Here is a 25,159-nt window from a genome sequence, read left to right as displayed (position 1 = left end):
CAGTTCGAGGTACTTGTGCTGCATTTTATCCTGCTAAGAACAAGCATTGTGGCATATTGAAAGTGACCATCTCTTCCCTTTATAAATCCATTCAGTTGAGCAGTTTCCACCTTCTTTCTCACTCTATGCTGCTGTAGGAACCTAGAGCCTAAACACCAGGATTTTGTTTGACCTCACCCCAACCAAATCCTGAATGCTGAGGTTATGAGAAAGTGCACCCACTCTGGACCTGAGCACATGAGTTTCTCCTGTTTCTAGCAACACTTCACACATTGTGGCTACTTGACTAACGGTATGAGGCACTGCTAGTTTGCCCAAAATAGCTTGCTCTCGCTTTGAAGAGTCTACTAAATCTGAGTTAGCTATAGGTGACATTCACTTGATCTTTAACAAACAGTCCTCACAAATATAGATTATGATTTGTTCTCTAAAATGGAAACTTCTAGCTACTTATGTCACTAATATTGCACACTGGTATTTCAAATAGTATAGCTTTATAACATGAAAACGTGTTGAACTTCTAGAGATTATAAAAAATTTAAAGCAGAAGAAAAATTTACATTTAATTTCAAAAGGTGTTGGGATTTGATCTTTTTATCATATTAAAAAAAAGTTAAAATAGAAAATAATAAAATAAATGAAACAGATTTTGAGTCCAAGCTGAGCCAGGGTAGTCAGTCACACCCATTACAACGGGTCTTTCTGGCCACGTAGGGTTGTTGCCTTAAGACAACAGAGGTTGTCTACAGCTTCTGGATCAGGATGGCAGAAGCACCTCCTCCTCCATTGCAAATACTGGCAAGACCGTATTCTCCTTGCTTCAAGGCATGAGTCAGATGAACGACAAGCCTGGCTCCAGACATCCTAGGATTAAGAAAGCATTTTGGTTCTTTAATGAATTATAGAATTATGACTAACTAAAAATGTTTCTATTCCAAATTAACTTCTTGAAAAGCTTATTAGCAATTAGTTATAGCTGAATTTGACTACTTTTCTTTAACTTGGGAGACTTGTTTAAGAATGGTGACAGCTTTATAAAAAGCCCAAGCATAGATTTTAATCTTAATTTATCTTCTTCAACATAAAACTAGTTTTCAAGCAACAAATGTGACAGATCTTTGTATTCAGTGTTAGATTCTATCAGAAATGGGGTTTGCCTTACCAAGGACAGGTGGGAAGGAAAACGGTTAAACCAAGACTAATAGGAATTATCATGAAGCAGTTTAAGTTTAGACAGAAATACAAAGGCAGCCATTAACCTAGATAGATGTTTTTCTTTATGATTTTACCTACCCAATTGGATGTCCCAGAGAAACGGCTCCTCCATTAATATTCACTTTTTGGGGATCAAGCTCTAGCATTTTAATGTTTGCTAGTACGACCACACTAAAGGCTTCATTTACTTCCCACATTGTAATATCTTCTTTTTTCAATCCTGCATCTTTGAGAACCTAAAAAAATTTTAAATATAGGTTATGTTTAGATAATTAACACTCAAAACTTATTATCATTGTTTTATTGAAATTCTGCAATTTTGGTTTGTATTTGCCTCTGATGCAACAAATATTTTCATATGGAGTTTCTTAGCTTCCAGGAGGAAGGGCTCTTTTATTTTCTGCTTTTAATTTCTCATCTTATTGCACTATAATCAAAGAATCTTGTTTGCATTATTTTATTTCTATTTTGGAGAGAGAGAGAGAACTTGATTTTCTTGAACATTCCACAGATACCTGAAAAGAACATGTACTCTTGATTTGCAGGTACATAATTGATGTATATTCTAAAGATCTACTTTACAGATTCTATGATGCTTAGATTCTTGATCTGGCAAATGAAAGAGGAATATTACTACTGTTAGTATGTTTCTGTTTTTCATTGCATCCTCTATAGTTTCTGCTTTATGAAACTTGCTGTGGAGTTATTTCGGGCACAGATATTCAGAGCTTATTGTATCTTCATTGTAAATTATTTACTTGAAGTCTTTTATTGTATGATCTCTTGTTTTAGTAGTTCCTCAGCTATGCAGGAAGGTGTTAAGGGACTAGTTACCCTTTGCTATTATCTTTATACAATATTGCTAGTGCCCTTTTTCTTTAGAAATATTTTTGTCATGCGCAATGATAAAATTAACATGAAACTATTCCTCGCCTTCTCCAGCAGGCTCAGGTAGCTTTCTAAGCTGTACAGCTCACACAGCTTCCTCTGTTCCAACAGCACAAGACAAAACATGGTACCTGAGTGTAGCCACTTCTCTAACTCTCAGCTTCTAGCTGGGGTCAGGATCTAGCTTCTGGCTTCAGAATCCAGAACTGTTTGTCTCTCCTGCTTTCCAATGAGATGCATTCACTTTCAGAAGTTGTATAATTCTGTCGCTTGCTGAGATCTGCCACCTCTGGACAGATCCTCACTCCCCATTGTTTCTGATCCTTCTCTATCCTTATTCCCCACTGATTTCTGCTCTTTTTTAACCTGGATGCTGCTCTCAGAAGTTCACTCTCAGGGTGAGGCCCTCTCCTGAAAAGGAACATTTGCTGGCGCCTTCTGAGATTCCTCAACCCCTACACCTCCTCACACTGTCTCTTTTCCTGTGACCCCTTAGCAACTTCCCACAGAGACTTAGACTGACAATTTGGAGTATGTAGGTTCTCTTTGTAGTTTTACTCTAAGACCTGCTCCTAGCAGTTCTCTTTCAGGATTGAAACCTCCCCTTCTAGTAGTGAATATTTGCTTTGAATTCTAGAACCAGGACCCTCAGCATTCCCTTTTTTTCTCTGCAGCACCAGCCTCCCACTTTGTGGTTACCATACTAGGCGTCTGAGTTTAGCATCATACTTGAAAGAAATTCAATTATGTAGTTTTTAATCTGTTCCATTGAAGATGTGGGTTTATCAGCTGCTCGTTTATTTTTTTGGTTTGTCAACCTTGTTGCTCTAATTGTTTTCAAAAGAAGTGAGAAGATTTGAAACCAAGCTATCTCTGTGCTTTATGAATAACATTTAACAACTAAACCTGCAACCTTGGTTTAAGCAAACCAGAAGTTGGCATAATGGCAAATCCTCACATTGTTCTCACCTTAGGTACAGCATATGCAGGTGCAATTGGAAAATCAATAGGTTCTACAGCAGCATCAGCAAATGCTTTATAAAAAATAATAATAAATAGGTTGTTAAAATTTTTACAAGCACCCAAAGCTATATCTAACAACTGTTATATATAACATCCAAAAATACAAGTTTCCTAACCCCTATATGTAATGGTATTTGTTTCTTTTTTAAGATTCTACATGTTACAAAATGATACCAATCATCGAATTGATTTTTCACATGTAGGAAGTTAGAGGGAATTTGCCTCCAGGGACATTAGCATTATCCAGTGATATTTTTGGTTGTCACAATAGGTAGAATGCAACTTATTGTGGTATCTAGTGGGTAGAGGCCAAGGATGCTGATAAACATCCTACAATGCACAGAACAGCCCCCACAACCAGATTATTTGTTGCAAAATATCAATAGTGCTAAGGTTAAACCATGATCTAAACTAAAAATGAAGTTACAAGATTTTTATAAAGTAACAATAATATCTGTTCAACTCCTTTTGAAGAAGGGAAGGCAGATTTTACAGCTAAAAATATAAATTTAAGGAGACTGAGGGTATGTCAAGGCCACATATTTAATAATAAATGCAAAAACATCTATATTTTACATTTCTAGACTCCTAATCCAATGTCCTTTTTATTCTACCTTCCCCACAGTGCCAGGGTTTTTAAAACACAGACCTTGAATTCTCCGCTGTGCCACCAGGCCGGCCCGAGGACAAGATTTTTAAAGCTTACTCTTACATACAATTATGACCAAAATATTAAAGGAGCTTCTATCTCAATTAAAACATGGAATAAATTCTGTCACAAAGTACAACCTATAGCTAGAAATAGCCAACTTCAATATTATGTATTACCAACAAGGAAACTTAATTTCAGGAAGAGCTGATTGGGGTTTAGGAATAAACAAGTTCAGAACATTGCCACCTGCTATTCTTGCCAGTGGTTTAACGTTGAGCCTCCTGGCCGCATCTGCGGTCATCAGAACCACAGCAGCCGCTCCGTCATTCAGTGTGCTGGCGTTGGCAGCTGTTACTGTGCCTAAAAGCATCAATGAGCATGAAGTCAAAACATTTTTTCACATTGAATTCACGTGGGTCAATTTGACAGATTCCTACAGAGTACTGCCTGGGTGGCTAGATGCATGAAAAATTACAAATATGGGTGGAGATAATTCCTACTCAGGAAACATACATAGCTAACTATAACAATTAATGTAAGAATGCCTTCTTGTGTTAGTTTTTGGTAACAGTTTATTCAAAGCTAGCTCAGAAACACCTGCATGATGGCACTGGGAAAATGCTGGTTTACAATTCTTCAAACATAAGGACCAATTCATTATTTTTCTCCCCAGAGTCTCTTTGCTTATCCACATTAGAGCAGACACTCATTATATATTTTTCAAATCAGTGTCAAAATCAGATACTTCTTCTCTACAATCACTTGAAGTTAAATGTCAATGAATACTAAAAATCACTGAACTGTACATTTTAAACAGGAGAATTTTATGGTATGTAAATTATATATCAAGCTGTGTTTTAAAAATATCAATGAAGACCCTATAATAGACTGCTGCTAAAATTATAAAGATATACTTTTGCAATATAAATTTTTATATGATGCTTTAAAAAAAAGAAAGACCCATTTCTGTAGTTGGTAGTGAGAAATTCAATCAGGGAAGGGGGAAGGCAAGAGCAGAAAAAGGGGTGATTAGGCACATGTGAGTGGTGATGGATTGTAATTAGTCTTTGTGTGGTGAACATGATGTAATCTACACAGGAATCAAAATATAATGATGTACACCTAAAATGTATATGTTATAAACCAATGTTACCGCAAAAATAAAAAATCAGGAACGGGGGAAAAAAATAGTTTCAGATTATCATCACAACTGAATACAGCTAATTTTAAAAGCAAAACTGAGCATTTCTCAAAGGATTTCAAAACCATTACTTTAGAACACTGGGATCCTGTTTATACTAACATTCAATGATTATTTATTAAGGACCTACCACATGCCAGGTACTAGATACAATAGTGAACAACACAGCTGTCATCTGAGTCCTCAAGAGGCTTACAGATATTTAACAGAATATGTAAACTTGGCTTTCACACCACAATAAACTTTCAAGATGAACTGCATATGAAAAACTGAATTCTGTAGTCATTCTACAATCTCTTCCCTAGGATTCATATATTGAAGGTATTAACTGTTAAGCAATTTTAAATATACTTTGGATAAATATCATTTGTTTTGTTAATTTCACTTGAGACTGATGTACTGAAAATGTCAAATAACATGTAGATGCTTTCTAGAATTACTTTTTAAAAATAGACAATTCCAAGACTAGATACATATTTTGACTGCGTTTTTTCTTATGCTTCATTTTTTAATACTAACCATTTTCTTTCTGGAATACTGCCTTCAACTTTGGAACTTTGCTAAAATCAACACGTTTATATTCTTCATCTTCTTTCACCACTACATCTGGTTTACCTAAAACAAAAAGCTTTTAAGTAATGTTACCAGTCAAGACAACAATTAGTCATTCAGTAATAAACTGTTGCACAAGGTGCCTGGTAGTCTGTGCCTCTCTTTATATGCCTGCATACCTTAAACCACCCTCAGTAAATTCTGCTCTAGAATCTACCATCTATAATCTCCTTTAGTGTCTTGAAGAGTTTAAGTAGCTTAACACAATTTAAATCTTCTATCCAGCCATATCCCATTCTCGTCTCTCTCTGCCGCCTATGATTACAGACTTCTTCTCACCCCAAGGGGAGATGTCTGACCTAGGCTGGATAAGCTCTAGTATTCCATCATTCTAAGCACAGTAATCTTTTCTATAACAGAAATATAACCTAAACCAAGTTAATGAGTCTTTCCTGTGCATTATTCTGCTGGAGTTGGTGAGAAGTCTCCTCTTTGAGAACCCTGTAGATGTGACTCTAGAGATGGAGGCAGCAACTCAGGAACCTGAAAGAATACAGCACAGAAGCATGCAGCACAGAGAAGCCAAGAGAGCATGTCCTAACTGAACAGCCAGTTCCAATCCCGGAAGGTCCCAGAGCTGACTAGTTGCTGCCATACATCCTTCAGTTCTGGGAAGTACCCCCAGTAGCCTTCTGATAAATCCCCTTTTTCACTTAAGCTAATGTGACATCTGTCACTTACATTAGAGTTTTAATAAATACATTTCTCAAAAATAATATGCTTAGTGGAATTTGCAACTGAGTTGAAATCTGATATTAAATCGAATTGAATTATATTATCTCTCAACTGGCAAGATTTCCCTTCATCAACCGTAAGCGGAAGTGTCGGTGTCCTCAGTTGAAATGAACAAAGATAAACATGTACTAATTTAAAACTTAAAAAATTCGGCAACAGGTAAAGTCTACATTATCCCTCTACCTTTTACTGCAACTGTGACAGGAATAACTTCATTTGCAAATTTTCCGGCTTCCCACGCTGCTTTACTTCTGGTGTAGGAGTTAATAGCAAAAGTATCCTGTTCATCTCGTGCAATATTCAGTTTCTTGGCAGTATTCTCGGCACAGTTGCCCTGATAAAAGTTGGGATTTTTTAAAAACTAACTTTGTATAACTTATAAAATATCTATTAACTTTGCATAACATAAAATAGTAGTTAGCAGTTAAATTTAGTTTCTTAAAATACACTTCTTTCTGTACTAAGTAACTTTACACCCACGTCTCATCTTCAAATGCTTGAATTAGCACAGAAGTTGCTATTTCAAAGGCAAATATTTAAATGATTATGGAATCCAACATTAGAAGTTAGAAAATGCCCTATTCCAGTGTGGGGCAATTTATTCAAGAATTGAGCCAAGCTGATACAATGAACATAGAAAAAATATTTTCCTAAAATGAATGATTAAAATCAACATTTATAAAGCCCATCCTTCAGTTACTAAAATATATTTTAAAAAATCAAGCAATATTGTATAGTATACAGCATTTCTCCATTAAAAAGCAATAATTACCATGTGAATTTTATTGTAGACATCAGTTAGCCCATCTTTTACAATTAAATCTTCGAGCTTTACCCCACCATATGGTGTTGCTCCTCTGTTCATTATGTAGGGAACGTTGGACATGCTCTCCATTCCACCTGCCACCATTACATCCTGCTCAGCAACACAAAAAACCCAGTGTCAGTTCAAATAGTAGTTGCAAACCCATTATACCCTTTACGCAGCTACAACAAACAAGTATTCTACATGGACTTTACTGAACATTTATTACACAGTGAATATATATAAAGCAGTGTCTTGACGCTGGTGAGAGGAAATGGTTTAAAATCTATAATGATAATTAAGATTAGAATTGGACATTAATAAAAATGGTAGGAATCTTTCACGTAAGACCATCTTCTGAAATTTTTTTTTAACTTTTGCCACTTTTGTATTTTATTGTGGAACTGAGTTTTTTTTCTTTTACATCAAATATCCTCAGTGGAAGAGGGGATATTGCACACAAATATCATAAAAGCACTACATATTACTTTCACTGGAAACTACATTAGATATGACTGGATAGGATAGAAGTAATGCAGGATCTAACCTTGCTTTTCACTCGCACTGCTAACAATGTCTTTTAAAAGATTAAAAGTAATCTCAGTTCACAGAAATAATCCTTCTGCTTCTTTGATTGAGATCCTCCTCATCAACTCTTCCCAGACAGCTGTAATGTTCTTCTACTTGATCATCTCACATGCAGCCTTTCTTCCACCCAGGCATCATCTACACTCACCTGAGTCATTTTGGCTAGAATATAAATCTGATCATTCCACTCCTTAAAGGACTGCTCAGCATAGTACATAAGGCCATTTACGATCTGCCTTCTCTACCTTTCTAGTCTCATGCCTGGACCTACACCTTAGCTCATACAGAACTGTTTAACGGTTTTCAAAAACACCATCTCATTCGTACCTCTGCACTTTTGACCCAGCCACCAACATGTAAAACGCCTCCATTTCCTTTCAAACTAATCAAGACTCAGCCAGTCCTTCCTGACCACCTAGTTCTATCCCTCCTTAGAACAATGTCTCTTCTGTGTTCCCCAATTACCGTGTAACGCTTTTATAGTACTATTATACTGTATTGTAGCTATATTTACATGTTGAATCTCCTCACTAAACTAAGCTCCTCTGAGGCCAGAAACCCTGTCCTATGTATTTTTATGTCAGTACCTGACATATTTAGAAGTTTAATAAATATTAATCAACTAACCTGTTATTATAAATCAACAAAAATTCATTTGCATTATAAGGCGTAATTTAAAACAAACGGTTTAATATAAAACATTAGTGTAAACAAAATTAAAGCCAACGTTATTTTCTCACACCCTTTAATCAGGAATAAAGACAAACACGTCCTACCCCAAAGAAACAAACATTTTACCCATTTTGTAATATGATTTTCAATTAGTTCTAATGTAAGTTTCTTTCAGTTATCCTGAAATACTGAATATTTTCTAGGGATGATGGCAATAAGTGACAGAAAATAACGTTCCAATCATCCTATTAATATAAAATTGACCCTTTTCCAAAATCATAATTAATCATTCAAAATAAGGCAATCTTAGTATTCCTGTAGGTCAAATAATTGTATACATGCACAAATGAATCAAATAATACCAACTGAAAGCATTTCACTGTAGTGCAAATAGCATTTGCTAGAGAACCACAAAAAATCAACTAAGACAAAACTTTCCTTGTCACTAAAACAGTTTTGAAACATCTAAACAATCTCATGACCATTTTTCACCCACTGGTTTGACAAGTGTTTGGTAACACCCAATGTTGGTGTTACCTTGTATGAAGGCAAACGAGCTCCTAAAACCTTTGGAAAGTATGTAACTGGTGCAACTTTTATGGAAAACATTTGAAAATATCAAAATTTTAAAATCTTCTGACTCACAAATTCTCCTCTTATGAATTTTTCCAGTAGACAGACTTACACATGATGAGATTTTTTAATGTTTTGTTCACCAATCTCCAGTAAATGTCACATAGTAGGCGCTCAGCTAATGAGGGGAAGAGCTGGGATTTGAAATTAGTCTCGCTCCAAACTTTGTGTTCATAACCACTACACTGTACTGCTTCAGTGCAGTAGATTCAACTTTTTTTTTTATTGCAGTAACACTGGTTTCTAGTATTATATAAATTTCAGGTGTCCATCATTATATCTCGATTCCTGTGTAGATTACATCATGTTCACCACCCAAAGACTAATTAAAATCCATCACCACACACATGTGCCTAATCACCCCTTTGCCCTCCTTCCTCCCCCTTCCCCTCTGGTAACCACCAATCCAACCTCTGTTAGATTCCACTGTTTATATAAGTACCCAAAGGTATATGTACAGGGGTACTCAGTGCAGCACTATTTAAAATAGTAAAGAACTCCACAGAGACAATCTATAAAAGTCCATTCAATGAGGACCATAAAATATATTATAGTTGTTCAGTTCAGTAAAATACTGTCTTATGTGCTGATATAGAAATATCTCAAGACATTGAGTGGGGCACAGAATTTAAGTAACTTTCCCAGAGTTTCTCTGCTCTTAAGTGGCAGAACACACAAGAAAGTGGTGAAAAAGTCAGAGACTCAGAGGGATGCAAGAAGACAGACTTATTTTTCATTTTATACTTTTCCATACCAGTTTTTAGCATGTATATATATAACTTTTATAATAAAGTGTCTGATATATTAGCTCAGATATCACTCTGTCCTTTTTTTCTCTTTGGCTTGCCTTATAATTGGAAACAGCAAGAGAGTAACAGCAAGGTACAAATAATTGTGGTTTTTGTATATGTAAGAAATAACTGGCGAGCTAGTCCTGATGGCTTAGTGGTTACGTTTGGCATGCTCCACTTTGGTGGGCTGGGTTTGGTTTCTGGGTGCAAACTACACCACTCATCTGTCAGTAGCCATGCTGTGGCAGCAGCTCACATAAAAGAACTAGAAGGCCTTACAACTACAAAATAGAACTATGTGCTGGGGCTTTGGGGAGGAAAAAAAAAGAGAGGAAGACTGGCAACAGATGTTAGCTCAGGGCGAATCTTTCCCAGCAAAAAAAGAAGAAATAAAACAATAAAATAAAAAGAAAGAAAAAAGAAATAATTTGCAAACACCTCACAACTGATTTTTACCCTGGTGTGTGATGCCCTTTTAGGCTGGAAAGCACAAGATAAGAATAAAGACCCTGTAACTTTGTGTTCGTGGTCATCTCAACCTCACTTTCCTCAACTGAAAAAAAGGGCTTGGCTCTAATAAACTCTTAAGTTCTATGAGTCTAGCCTAGGTCTAGTCTCCTAACACCACAGCACATATTTGCTGGGCAGCCTATCTCTTGCTTCATCTCAAGTAAAGACAAGATCTAAATCAGCAAGGCCAATGGAAAGCTGCACAACTTCCCAGCTGAACTGGAGCATGTAGGAACCACAAACTAGTCAATTCTAGGCTCAGGCAATGAGTTGATTCCCAGGGTCAGCACCTTATTCTTATTTATGATGAAAACCTTTCTTATTCAAGCAAATACAGAATTTCTGCTGTTTTATATCACCCAGAATCTCAGAGAAAGACGTAGAGGGTCATTGAAGACTAAAACATCTTGGCTGAAAACTACTTTGTAATACGACACTTGGCCTATCATCTTGACCTCTACTTCAAATGGAATTAGCAAATCCAGACCCTCCTGCGTGTCTGAAACAACACAGCACCCAGACTTGTAAGAGTCTCTCTTACAGCACGAATGTGCTCCAGTTTTTATTGTCACTGCATATTATTTTAGTCACAAAGTGGAAAAGGAGGTGCTTCTTACCTGATGTCCACACATAAGATTCTGAGAGGCCATCATGATGGCTTTCATTCCTGAGGCACAAACTTTGTTTATAGTGGTGCATGGAGTAGAAACAGGCAAGCCTAAAACCAATAATAAATAAGTCATACTTCTGAAAAACAAAGATGCTCTTCAAACACAACCATAGAATTAAAAGTAAAAGGGCATGCTGATCTGCCGTCTGTAACACTCCTGCCAGTCTAAGTCTATGAATGGTAAATTATGTTATGCGTTTAACATTTTATTTAAGCTGAAATGACCCCCATTTTGCCACGTCAAACATTTTAAGTATAAAAGCAAAAATGTGATCCTAGTACCTGCACCCAATACCGCTTGCTTTGTAGGGGCCTGTCCTTCGCCTCCTTGGAGAACGTTACCCATGTAGGCTTCTTTCACTTCTTCTTTTGGAATCCCTTTTTTAAAACATCAAAAATACGTTTCCATATTTTATTCCATTTAATAATTAGTGATTACCTAATAGGGTCCATGACTTTATACAGCAGGAATAGTTTCTTTTTCTTGTCAGTTTTGACTTTCATTCCTAACTCTATAGTACAAGGACTTCTTTCTGAGGGAACTCAGAAACGTAGGCATTAAGTCCTTTCTAGGTGTTATGTACACAGTAAGTGCAAAATAAATATTTGTTCCATTGAATGGCTGTTCCCTCTACACAGAAAGCAAAGCAACTACTGACCTGCCTTTTCGATGGCTCCCTGAATGGCAATGGAACCCAGTTTAGTAGCTGGCAGGGAGGAAAGGCTGCCTAGAAAGGATCCAATAGGTGTTCTTATAGCACCTACTATGACCACTTCCTGGCAGGACAGAAGATGGTAAAGATTATTATATTTAAATATTTTACCCAAATCATCTTTCATTAAATAAACATAATTCATAGATATCTAAGAAACACACATTTTTATGAATGATTACTCATCAAAGATTAAATTAATTTCAAGATTTGAACAGGAGTGAAACTAATCAGTTCAATGTTGGTGCTTTATGATTTAGGACCTAACAGAAAACCTAAGACAAACCAACTCTAAAACAGGCGTAGATCCTTCCCACTTTTACAGAGAAGGTGGTTTCACAGTAGACAATGGGGAAGAAGCAGAAATTACGCAGAGCACTAGATTAACATTTTTTATGGTAACTTGGGAGTTTAACTTAATATTTCAATAATTAGCTATTCCTAACTATTCCATCATCCCAAGTTGACCCTTACATATATGCAAATTATAAGAATATGCATTTTTTTACTGACTACATTTCCTTTAAATTCTTGAAATTTCAAAGGATGATGTAAATTTATACTTACATTCAAAGTGGGTTTTGATACATAACCTCGCTCCACATATCTTATGTCCTGTAATATAAATATTTATGTTATGATGTAAAAAATATCAATCTACATCATCTTATACTTCTCAGTGATGGATTTATGGTGATTTCACTCTACTTCTTTATACTTTGATTTCCAAATTGTCCACAGTTAGCATATATCACTGTTATAATCAGAAAAAAATTACTACTTTCTAATATACTTTTCTGATTAACTGTTCATCGGAAATATATGTTTTAACTTCTGAGTTTATCATCTTAAAATTTCTAAGCCTTTTTAAAGTATAAGCTTTCTAAAGTGTAGTTTCAAGTTAAATCGAAGTTCTAAATTAAGTATTTTTAAGGTACCAGAAGAAAATATCCTCATTGCTTAAAAAAATTTAAGTAAAACTTGCTACTTCTCCACCCACTCACTTCTAACAAATGTTTCTGATGTGAGGCAAACACACCTCATACAAATATGGTCTACATTACCAGATAAATTCTTTTTTCTTTTTTTTTTTTTTTATTAATGTTATGATAGATTACAACCTTGTGAGATTTCAGTTGTACATTTTTGTTAGTCATGTTGTGGGTACACCACTTCCCCCTTTGTGCCCTCTCCCCACCCCCCCTTTTCCCTGGTAACCACCGATCAGATCTCCTTGTCAATATACTAACTTCCACCTATGAGTGGAGTCATATAGAGTTCGTCTTTCTCTGACTGGCTTATTTCGCTTAACATAATACCCTCGAGGTCCATCCACGTTGCTGTGAATGGGCCAATTTTGTCTTTTTTTATGGCTGAGTAGTATTCCATTGTGTATATATACCATATCTTCTTCATCCAATCATCAGTTTCTGGGCATGTAGGTTGGTTCCACGTCTTGGCTATTGTAAATAATGCTGCGATGAACATAGGGGTGCAAGGGACTCTTGGGATTTCTGATTTCAGGTTCTTAGGATACATACCCAGTAATGGGATGGCTGAGTCATAAGGTATTTCTATTCTTAACTCTTTGAGAAATCTCCATACTGTTTTCCATAGTGGCTATACCAGTTTGCATTCCCACCAACAGTGTATGAGGGTTCCTTTTTCTCCACAACCTCTCCAACATTTGTCGCTCTTGGTTTTGGATGTTTTTGCCATTCTAACGGGTGTAAGGTGATATCTTAGTGTAGTTTTGATTTGCATTTCCCTGATGATTAGCGATGATGAACATCTTTTCATGTGTCTATTGGCCATATTCATATCTTCTTTTGAGAAATGTCTGTTCATGTCCTCTGCCCATTTTTTGATCGGGTTGTTTTTTTGTTGTTATGCTGTGTGAGTTCTTTGTATATTATGGAGATTAACCCTTTGTCGGATAAGTGGCTTGTAAATATTTTTTCCCAATTAGTGAGCTGTTTTTTTGTTTCAATCCTGTTTTCCCTTGCCTTGAAGAAGCTCTTTAGTCTGATGAAGTCCCATTTGTTTATTCTTTCTATTGTTTCCCTCAGCTGAGGAGTTATAGTGTCCGAAAAGATTCTTTTGAAACTGATGTCAAAGAGTGTACTGCCTATATTCTCTTCCAGAAGACTTATTGTTTCAGGCCTAATCTTTAGGTCTTTGATCCATTTTGAGTTTATTTTAGTGTGTGGTGAAAAAGAATGGTCAATTTTCAATCTTTTGCATGTGGCTGTCCAGTTTTACCAGATAAATTCTTTTAAAATAAAAAAAGAAAGAGTAAATATCATGCCCCTACATCTCAATTCTTTCCACACTGTTCTTAGGAACAAATGCCATTAAACAAGCTTTGTCCTGACTCCATGCAGATAACCAACTAAAGCTTTCTACTTACGATACAGCACAGACAACAAGAAATTTGACAAAGACTGGTTATGAGCAGAGATAACCACAATAACCACCAGATATGCCCCCTAAATTAATTTTTATAAAGTGTTTGGATGAGAATAGATACATGCCAATGGCAGCTTAAAGAGAGAATGTTTTCCTAGGCAGTGGAAGAACAGAATTTAACTCTAAGGTAATCTAATTTAGTCCTGATTTAACTCAAAAATGTCATCATGACAATATTCAATGCAGCCCCGATTCTGAGAAGAGATGCCTTTGTGGTCTTTGTGAGGGAGAGATGACTAATATACATAAGACTATTTGATCCTTCACTTGCTCAGTAAACAGGCTAAGATCACTTACATTATAGAAGGCAATATGGGGAATTTGAGATCTGTAAAATATCGTCCCTATACTCAAACAGCAATAATAATCTTAGAAGGGAGAGATGTTAAAATTACCTATACTGGTTCCTAAAACAGAATTTGGTAAGAACTACAAGAGAGGCGTAATAGGCAAGCCATCCCCAGGGTTCAGAGGAGAAAGACTACTTGGTGATGCACAATGGTCTTCAAATATCGGGTTCCACTGAGATGCTTCAAGCAAGAGCCCCACGAACTCTTTGAATTCATCTATCGAATATACCAACTGTAAACCCAACTGAGATCACCAACATGTTACCCGTTGCTATCACATTAGCCTGTTTGTGCAGACCTTGAAATGAAATGTATCTGCCATCTCTAGCTATACATGTACCTCTGAAAGCTGTGTCACTAAATCAGTAAGGTTTGTATTTTCACTCTCCTGAGCTTCACACATCCACTCAAGTGACAACATAAGCTCCTGGCCCAGGCCAGCACACGCGTCTATGCTCAGGAGGCAAGGTCCAAGTGCATCTGCTTAATGGATGTGCTCCTCAGTATCAGCTGTGCAAGAACAAGTGTACCCTTAACGCATCATATAATTTGGGCTGCTGCTTATTGTAACCTACTTATCATGAAGGATCCTAGCATATTACCTGTGATCCACCTTTGAATTAAAAGTTCCTACTTGTAGTAAACATGCTAGTCATTGCCTCTCCAACTACACTCCTTTCTCAAAAGGGTCTGGAATGGACAGCCCTAAGTACCGACACGGAGACTCCCATCCTCCTCCCACTGGCAGGGCTGATGGGACCAAGACTGGAATGGACCTGACCCAAGATGGCACCCTGGGAGACTGGGTCAACTGGATGATGATGGGCACTTGAACTGAAAGGTCACAAGGGGCTGGAGCTAGTGAGCACAATGGCCAGCCAATACCATGTAAAAACAGAGGTGACAGCAAAGAGAAAAGCCATGAGTAAGCAGAGAAGCAAAGGAACGGAACATATACACTCAGAGAAAGGAGGAAAAAGACCATGGCACACTGTAAGAGACAGTGATTCCTTGTGTAATGTAAACCCTGACATGTTTTATTCTTTCTTTTTTGTAATGCAATCACCTGACTTAAGCTTTAATTGCTGAGGCATCCACTTCAAGAGGGCACCTCAAATAAACACTGCCAGCCACATGACTAGATAAAGAGCCAGGCCCCCTCCCTCCACGGAGGATCCTTTATTTTAGAGATCTTGGTTGATTTTGATAACTGACCCTTGGGGTCGCTTGTTTTTTTCCTCCTTTGCTTTAAATTCCCATTCTTATGTTTTAAAATCACAAAGAGTTAGTCCATAAAATCCTAGGCCCCCATCCTCGACCCCAATAAAAGCTGAACCCCAGGCCCATGTGTGCACTCTCTTTCTACCGGTGACCTTGCTGTGTGGCCCTAGGTGTGCTGGGTAATTTCCAGGTCCTGTAATAAACCTTTATTTTCTCAAAGTTTCCTGATGGTTACTGTTGAAGAGCGTCTTGCAATCATAATAAGAACCACAAGGGCCAGTCTAACCACCACACTGGTTATTGAGAGACTGAGACTGGCACATACCACCTTGGTTAGTGATTTTCTAGTTAGGGTCCCCGCAAGGCCAGCTGTACTTTATTTCCTATCCTTGGATGTCCAAGAGCTCGTCTACTGTATATCTTCAAAAATGCCCCTCTCTACTTAGCTAGTTTGAAATGGGAATATTGTTCCTTGTAATCAAAGGGCCTCTGTTAAGCCACTTCTACTCTTCTTTAGAGTTTCTGGTTCTGTTTCATTGAAGGCCCCCTGGTCTCTCCACTTTGCCCTGGATCCCATCTTTAGTTGCCTGTTCAAAGATGCCACAACTTAGTTATCCCTTCCCTCTCCTGTACATCATTCATCCCCTTTACTCCTGGATCACTATGTAAGCATACAAACAGGTTCTGGTTCCTCCCACCTGAAAAACAGAAACAAATTTCCCTATAAACAAACTTACAGAGAGAACAACTTATTGGTTATTGGGGGGGAGGGCACAAGGGGCGCAGGGGCTCATTTATATGGTGTTTCACAAATATTAATGTACAAGTGAAATTTCACAATGTTATAAACTATTTAGACCACAATAAAAAAATTTTTAAAAAACAAATTTCGCAGGGCTGGCCCAGTGGCGTAGCAGTTAAGTGTGTGCACTCAGCTTTGGCGGCTGGGGGTTTGCCAGTTCGGATCCCGGGTGTGGACATACCACTTATGAAGCCATGCTGTGGCAGGCATCCCACATAAAAAATAGAGGAAGATGGGTACAGATGTTCGCCCAGGGCCAGCAAAAAAAAACAACAACAAATTTCTCTTAATCCACATTCCCACTGAGCTTTCACCTCATTTCTTAGCTCCCTTTTATAACAGAAATTCTCCAACAAGTTACCTACAATTTTTGTTTCTTTGTCCTCTCCTCCGGTTTACTGTTCAACTCCCTCCAATCTGGCTTTTATCTATACTGTTGCTGGCTCTGAGCAAGGTCAACAATGTTTGTGTAGCAAAACCCAATAAACACTTCACTATAATCATCTCAACCTCTCAACAACGTGGACTCACTTTTCTTCTGTGAGAAATAGGCATAGTGGGCTCACTAACTGAACATTTTTTTTTTTTGAGGTCACATTGGTTTATAACTATGTAAATTTCTGGTGTACATATTTCGACTTCTGTATAGACTGCATCGTGTTCACCACAAAAGTTTCATTTCCATCCGTCACTATATATATGCGCCCCTTTACCCATTTCACCCTCCCCCCTACCCCTTCCCCTCTGGTAACCACCAATCTGTTCTCCGCATCTACGTGTTTATCTTCCACATGTGAGTGAAGTCATATGATAACTGTCTTTCTCCATCTTATTTCACTTAACCAGCTGAATATTCTTGAACAAGCTATTTAGACTCTCTTTGCCTGTTTTTCTCAAATACCCTCCACAAGCTGTTGTAAGAATGAAAGGAGGTAGCACGTGTAAACTACAATGCAAACCCTCCCTTTTCTTGGCTCCCACTTTAACACAATCGTGCAGTTCCACTCCTGCCTTGCTGGTCACTTTTCTTGGTCACCGTTGCTGTCTCATCCTCCTCTTCCCAACCTCTAAGTGCTGGAATGTCCCAGGGCTTTATCCCAGGTCCCTTTTAATTCTCCAACTTCACTGTCTCCTTAATCCTATCTAGTCCCATGGCTTTCAGCAGCATTTATGTCTTGATGATTTCCAAATTTCTATCTCCTGCTTTGACCTCTCGATTGAGCTCCAGACTCATGTCCAAGTGCCAACTTCATAGCTTCAATTTAATGTCCAGATCATGGCTCTCAATTCCCAACCCTGGGAAACTACCTTCTTCCCAGTATTGCCCACCTCAGGACATCACATCGCAATGTACCTGGGTGCTCAGGCCAAAAGCTTAGGACTCACCCTTCACCCTTCCCCAAAACCCAGATACTCCTTCACAGATACTGTCAATATTGTGTGCAAAATGGACCTAAATTCTCCCACTTTGCTTCATCTCCACAGTCCACCTAGTCCTGGCCCCATCTCCTGCTACTCTAACAGCTTCTACCTCATTTCCTGCTTCCCGTGAATTCCCTTCTACAGTCTGCCCAGTTTTAGAAACATAAGTCAGGTCACGTCACTCCCCTGACTAAAATCCTCTGATGGCTTCCCGCTGCTCTTAGAATGATCTCCAAACTCCTCCCCTTACCCCACAAGGCCCTGCGTGGTCTGGCCCCCGATTTTCTTTCCAAACTCATGTCATGCTTGCTCTGTGCCATCCACACCAGCTTCCTCTTTGTTCCGAACCCGTTCCGGCCTCCAGATCTTTGCAGTGTGCCTCTGCAGTAACAGTCTTTCCCCAGCTCTCCACGGCTGGTTCATTTTTATTCTTCAGGTCTCAGCTCAAATGGCACATCCCCACAGTGGTTCTCCCTAACTACTCTATTTAAAGGTGGCCTCTCTTTTATTTCAACATGTTTATTTCCTTCAAAGCACCTCTCACACTGTGTAAATATGGGGTTCACACCTCTATTACCCCTCTCAACCTAATGCAAGCTGCTCCCTGAGAGCAGGACTGTCTCCCATTCACTGCCACAGCCCTGTCACGTGGCACAGCGCCTACGGCTCATAAATTATCTTGGGAAGAAAGGAGAAAATTAGAGTAGGGTCAGGATACTAAATAGAGTGTGTAGTAAATATGTGCTGAATGAACACAGCCCAGTTAAGTTTCATCTGCATAGCACAATCATCTTTCAGGGACAGCTCAGCTGCACTGCCACCTCTGGAAACTTCACCTGACCATGCCAGGCAGAGGGAGGCACTCCCATCTCAGCCGCCACGGCACCCTGTTCACACTCTAACTGTTCTCAGAATACATCATTTTGTAACCCTAACCCTCAGTGGCCTGATTGTCTTCCCACTAGACTGTGAATTCCAAGAAGAGAGTGATTTTATTTATTTTCTACCCCAGTGATGGCAGGAGATACTAAATAAATATTTGAACAAAGTCTGATGCTTACTAGCAATTCTGAAAAACATTTCAGGTGCAGTAAACTCATTATGAAGCCAGAAAAATGAGATAATGAGCTAAAGAGTGAAGCCCTATTTTACATGGAATGGTCAAAAAAAAAAAGGGCTCTCTGGAGATGTCAGTGGAGCTGAGAAATGAATATCAGAGTCAGCCTTGCGAAGACCTAGGGAAAGAGCACTGGAGGCACAGGGAGGAACCAGCACACGGGCCTTGAATGAGGAACAGACTCGGCACACGCTAAGTGGAGCAGCGTGACGGGAGCCACAACTCAGGAGACCACCATGTGAGTGGGGGCTAGAGACGCAGGGACCAAAGAGGCCATGAGAAGGAGTCTGGATTCTGGGCCGTGCAATGAGAAGCCACTGAAGACTTTTCCATTATAAAAAGACCACTCGCCACAGGGTAGAGAACTGACTGTAATAGGGCAAGGGAAGACAGGAAGGAGCCCAGGCAAGACTCATGTGGCTGGTGGCAGGTGGTGACAAGAAGCGTGGGTACAGATGGATCTGGAACATATGTTAGAGAGAGAACCAGTCAGTGCGGACTATTTTTCTTATTTTACAGGTAAGGAAACTAAAGCATAGGCACGTCAAGCAACCTGCCCAGAGTCACACAGCCAGTAAGGGACAAAGCTTGGATTTCAAATCCAAGCAGTCTGATTCTATCATACATACATATATTTTACATGTTATACATATATACATGTTACACATACTGTATCTTTTACATATTACATATTTTATTATACACATTATTTTATTAAAAATAGTAATAAAATTTAGGAAGCTGAGGTAACTGCTCTTTCCAAAGGACTGTATATTTTTCAGGAATTAATGATTTACTTATGAAATCCTTCACTGGTGAAACGTCTCAACAGCTTTTCAACTTTACATTACTGCATTGTAGATACAGGTGAAACCTTAGGAGACAAAAAAACACGTGGGAAACATCTATATGCCAAAATAACCGTAAAAATCAATCAGATGAATTAGAAATTGAGCCATTATTGAGGAAATTTTTTTTGGAAAATCGACTGAGTCATTTTTAAACTTTTCAACTTCTTAGTACAGAGAGGGCTTAGCAATTAGCACTCAAAATACCTTGTGTTTACGCATATTATTGTAAAAGGAAAGCCAAATTCCCTTATAGAAAACTGAGATATCCCAAATCCGTACTTCTTCAGGCCTTCAGAAAGCTCTCCAAGAATTAGTTGTGTTAATTTCAATCAACACTTTCATTTTTATGTATTTCATTTATATAATTCCTTTGTTAAAATCTTACATAACCACCTTGTTATATTAAATTTTTACATTGTTGAGCACTCCTTCTGTTATGGGTTGAATCATGTCACCCCAAAAAAGAAGTCCAAACCCCCAGTGCCTCAGAATGTAACTTTAGCTGTAAATGTGGTCTTTACAGACGTTATCAAGTTAAAATAAGGTCATTGGGGGACCCTGATCCCATATGACTGCTGTCCTTATAAAAAGGGAAAATTTGAACACAGACAAGACACGCACAGAGGAAGGATGAAGTGAAGACACAGGGAGACTGCCACGTGCGGATGGGGGACTGGAGTGACGTGTCACAAACCAAGGAACTCCAAAGACTGCCGGCAAAGGTCAAGGGTCAGCCTCACAGCAACACGGACAGAGCAGGGGAGAGGAGAGAAAGGAATCTGGGAGCAAAGAGTCTCAGGACTGGCACAACGCAGCAAATTTTTTTAAAGTTTCAGTATTACAAGAAACAATTTTGGTTCAAGACAGCAAAACAGGAGTTTCAAGGAAGGAATGGTCAGTAGTGTCAAACACAGTACAAAGGTCAAGAGGAAGAAAATAGAGAAAAAAATCACTAGGGCTGGCCCGGTGGCGCAGCAATTAAGTTCACACGTTCCGCTTCTCGGCGGCCCGGGATTCACCGGTTCGGATCCCGGGTGCGGATGCGGCACCGCTTGGCAAAAGCCATGCTGTGGTAGGTGTCCCACGTGTAAAGTAGAGGAAGATGGGCATGGATGTTAGCTCAGGGCCAGTCTTCCTCAGCAAAAAGAGAATGATTGGCAGTAGTTAGCTCAGGGCTAATCTTCCTCAAAAAAAAAAAAAAAGAAAGAAAGAAAAAGTGATTAGAGTTGCAAAGGCAACAAGTTCTGGTAAAGTCCGTAAAGGTTTGCCGACCGTAAGGGTGACCTGTGTGTATCTGAAGGCAAAGAGGAAAGAGCCAGTGGAAAGGGTGAGAGGTCAAGTTCTACTCCACAAAATGGCACTGAATACTGAAAAGCCTGTTAAACAGATTTCCACAGTTCAGTAAATGACCACTTAATTCAAGTAACAACCAATACAACTGACTCCTAGAGTTCAATAAAATGACCACCACAAATCATGTGCTATATGACCCACAGCTTCATTTTTCTCAGCAGCAACACTGGTGTTTGATTAGAAGCTCTTAAACTATAAATTAAGAAGGTGGTGCATTTTTTTTAATTTACTAGAATACCTAGTTCACCTAATTCACCTAGTTAACGTTGGTTGAAACCCAGGTTAACTTAATTACATTTTTGTGATTTCCAAAGTCACTCCATGAAACTAACAAACATGCTGATTAAGAACTCAACTTTCCTGGAAACCTACTCCTCCTGACTTCCTATTATCTCAGTCACCCAGGATTTTAGACTCTTCTCCCTTGACTCCCCACTCCCACTCCAAATTTGTCAAATTCTACACTGATTCTTTCACAAGCTCCTGCGTAATGCTGCTCCCTGTCACGTGCCAGCACACCAGCTCAAATTACTGCACAACCAGACAGACAATAGTTTTCTCCCCACTTCAACCCTCCCTAACCTCTGATTATGACAACAAGAAAAATATCAACGGTCTCCACTGGCTTGAGTCAAATCCAAACTCTTAAAAATGACTGGATTTCAAAGTTTATGACCCCCACCAAACTGGGAAACTCACACTTCACTAACCAAGTTCCCTACCTACTCCCTAGGGTTTGCCAGACCCTAACCGTGCGGTGCAAGCTCCCTTCCTTCGATGGATGGAAAATAAATTCTTTCTTTCAAGGCTGTCGCTCCTGTGTTCCCTAAACACAACAGCCGGAGGAAAAACACGCCTCTGGATGCCTCAGTATGTAAATTTTCTCATCTATCAAGTATAATTTATTTCTTGTATTATGAGGAACCATTTACTTTCCCTGGTAAGTCTGAGGTTGCTCCGGAGAAGGAGCATCTTTTTATTATCACATAGCGTAAGCCCAGTGGTTACCCATCGCATGAAAACAAACCGTCATAGTGACACACACATAGCTCTAAAGGAAAGCTCAGAAGCAGTTTTATGGGCCTTCCACACCCGTCGGGGACGGCAAGGACCAATCCCGGGCCTTGCAGCCTGCCAGAAGCTGCGTCCCGTGTAACACACCAGTTAAGTCATCACTGCGATGACAGCAGAGCTCCCGGGGTCGGGCTGGTGCGGGGCAGCCGCGGGGGTCTGCGCGCCAGCTCCGCGCGCGTGGCCTTCCTGCGCCGGGAGCCGCGGGGGCTTCCCGAGGCCTCCGGCCACCGGGCCGGGGCGGGAAGCTCCGGGGGAGGAACGCGCCGCCGAGTCCCGGGTCCCAGCCCCTCTCACCTGAGCCAGCCTCCGAAGCAGGGGGCTGCGGCCGCGGGCGCCGCCGCGCAGAAGGGCCGCCAGCAGGGCCATGGTCGCCAGGCGCCGACCGGGGACTTCAAGGGCGGAGGCGGCCGGGGCGGGCGCGCGCAGCGAGTCCCGGCTCGGAGCGGCCAGCTAGCCCCGCGGCCTGGAGCGGCACCGCCCCGGCCCCGCCTCCGCCTCCTCCAATAGCCGCCACGGACGGCGACGGCCGCGCCTATTGGCCGCCAGCCCGGGGAGGGGCGGGGCCTGGCGCTGGAACCCGGGAGCCGCCGGCCCGGCGAATTTGTCAGAAGAGGCGCGGGGCCCGGGACGCTGGCGCTCGAGTCATCGAGCGCGTGATGCGCCGCTGGTTCCCGTTTCCGCCGCTTCTGAGCGCGGAGGCCAGTGGTGTCTGTGTAACCTGGGCCTGTTCGGTTCACTGAGCCTGCCTTTCTCACTGATACCCGCAAAGTACAAAGGAAATTCATGCAGATATTTTTAAGCAATTCGATTAGCTTTTAATTTATGATAATTGTGCAATCGTTTTTCAGTAGCAGGACGAGAAGAGGAAAAAAATACAGATTAAAGCAGACTTTAACTGAACAAAATGAGGATTATCTTAACCTTCACAAAGACTCCATGAATTAGGTGCTCTTGTTATCCACGCGTTAAGTAATGAGACAGCAAGGACAAAGTTAACTTTTTGTCTATGTTTGCACAGAAAGTGGGAGGGCTGGGGTCTGAACTTATATCATGATAGTGCGTTGCTCTCCTGTACCTTTTCCCAGAGAACGATGTAAATGTTAGCTATGATTATTCTCACATTTGGGGAACCCATAACTTAACTTTGGGTCTTCAGCCGGAGACAGTAAATCTTTGTGACTTTGTAACACGATTTTCTTTTACATTGATTGTCATATAGAAGATAGGAGTGACAACGTACAAAGTGAACAGTCAAGTCAACTTCTTCCAAGCCAAACCCATGTGTTTTCTAAAGTAAAATCCCCACCCTTAATTATGTTTTGTTGGCAGCTGTGGGAGATTGTATTGGTCAAAGATGGTAACGCCTTATAGTTAACCCCCCCCCCCCCCACAAACTCTTCTTTCAATGTGACTGATGCTCCCTCCTCTCACCGGAGGTGGAGTCTGAGTTCCTTCTCCTTGAATCTGGGTGGGGAATACTGACTCCCCCACCATTGGAGGGTGGCAGAAGTGAGGCTATGTGACTGCCTGAGCTAGGTCCAGGGAGAAATATAAATGAGGCACTCACACGCTTCGAGTCCCGAGCCTTCAACCTTTCCAGCTGAGATCCACAGAAACAATGAGAGAAAATAAATGGCTCTTGTTGTTTTAAGTCACTATGTTTTGGAGTAATTTTTTTTTATGTAGCAATAGATAAATACAGCACCCCTATCTTCAATTTCCCAGTCACCCCAGGTTGGTCCCTTAAAAGTAGCGTTGATTCCTTCACCGACCAGATCCTCTGTATTCACTGGGTCACCAAGTCCTGCCTCCTTCCTTTGAACATCCCACTCATGCCTTCTCTCTTGCTGACCCTAACCTAGGCCAAGCACAAACCTTTTCATAACTATTATTCAATAGCCGTGGGAAGGAAATCATTACCATGGGTATCAGTGCTTAAGCTGTGTGTGTGTGTGAAATGTACAAGATATATTCCATCTTTAACTGAAAAAGTTGAATTTTTAAAGAAATAAAAAAATGAAACAGCTGGTCTGGCCTAATAACTAGAGATTACCAGCTGTGAGAAGTCAAAGCTGATGACTAGACGAGGGGCTCAAACAGTAAAAGATGACTGGTTATAATAATAGACACTTACGTAGTTATTAGTATAAAGCAGTTCTTTCACAGTTTAACTCATTTAATCCTCACAAAAACCTAATGAATTAGGGAGTATTCTGATCCATGTTTTATAGGTGAGGAAACTCAGAAGGTACGTAATTTGTCCAAGGTCACGGAGCTGGTAGTTAGCGACAGCCACACTTTGAACCCAGGCGGTCTGCTTGCCAGGTCCAGGCTCAACCTCCACACTGGTTTTGCTCAGGAGAGTCTTGCATCAGAAGCACAAGGGTCATCTCTGACTGGAAAGTTCTGCCAGCAACAGCACTGCCAGGAAATATTGCCACTGGGTTGGACAGGACAGCTTCTAGAGCAGTGCAAAGAGGCCTTGGGGCAGCTGAGGAGAAGGGTATCAAATCCAGTCATGAGTGACAGCAGACAGCTACTCTTCAAAACTAAACTTCAAATAAATAAGAGCAGCTTCCTTGCAAATATGAACAGCAGGCAAAAATGGTAATAATTTCAGTTAAGAATCTAGGAATTTGAAAATTCAAGATTTTTTAATAGAAAACAGGGAAATCCACTGTATCCAGAATAATTGGAGCACTGAGGGGTCTAAAACTGGGGCAGTTTAGACGCCTAAGTAAATAAAAACTAATTCTGATCCTGATGCACATTTGTCCAAAAATATTTAATTG

At 39.9% G+C, this 25,159-nt stretch overlaps 1 protein-coding gene across 1 annotated transcript; it reads right to left on the bottom strand.

Annotated features, from left to right (window-relative positions):
- Positions 1-537: 537 nt before the first annotated feature.
- On the bottom strand, positions 538-23,055 carry ACAT1 (acetyl-CoA acetyltransferase 1). The gene is made up of 12 exons (XM_023644746.2): positions 22,662-23,055; positions 12,276-12,323; positions 11,655-11,772; positions 11,278-11,373; positions 10,943-11,043; positions 7,099-7,242; positions 6,510-6,660; positions 5,499-5,594; positions 4,025-4,138; positions 3,073-3,137; positions 1,294-1,451; positions 538-864 (listed from the first exon to the last, which is right to left on the bottom strand). Exons 1-12 carry the CDS (start codon positions 22,731-22,733, stop codon positions 744-746), a joined length of 1,284 nt encoding a protein of 427 aa, XP_023500514.1. The 5' UTR covers positions 22,734-23,055; the 3' UTR covers positions 538-743.
- Positions 23,056-25,159: the final 2,104 nt, after the last annotated feature.

The sequence above is a fragment of the Equus caballus genome, chromosome 7 (assembly GCF_041296265.1).
Source record: "Equus caballus isolate H_3958 breed thoroughbred chromosome 7, TB-T2T, whole genome shotgun sequence".
Taxonomy (NCBI): Eukaryota; Metazoa; Chordata; class Mammalia; order Perissodactyla; family Equidae; genus Equus; species Equus caballus.
This window is presented reverse-complemented; position numbering and strand designations above follow the sequence as displayed.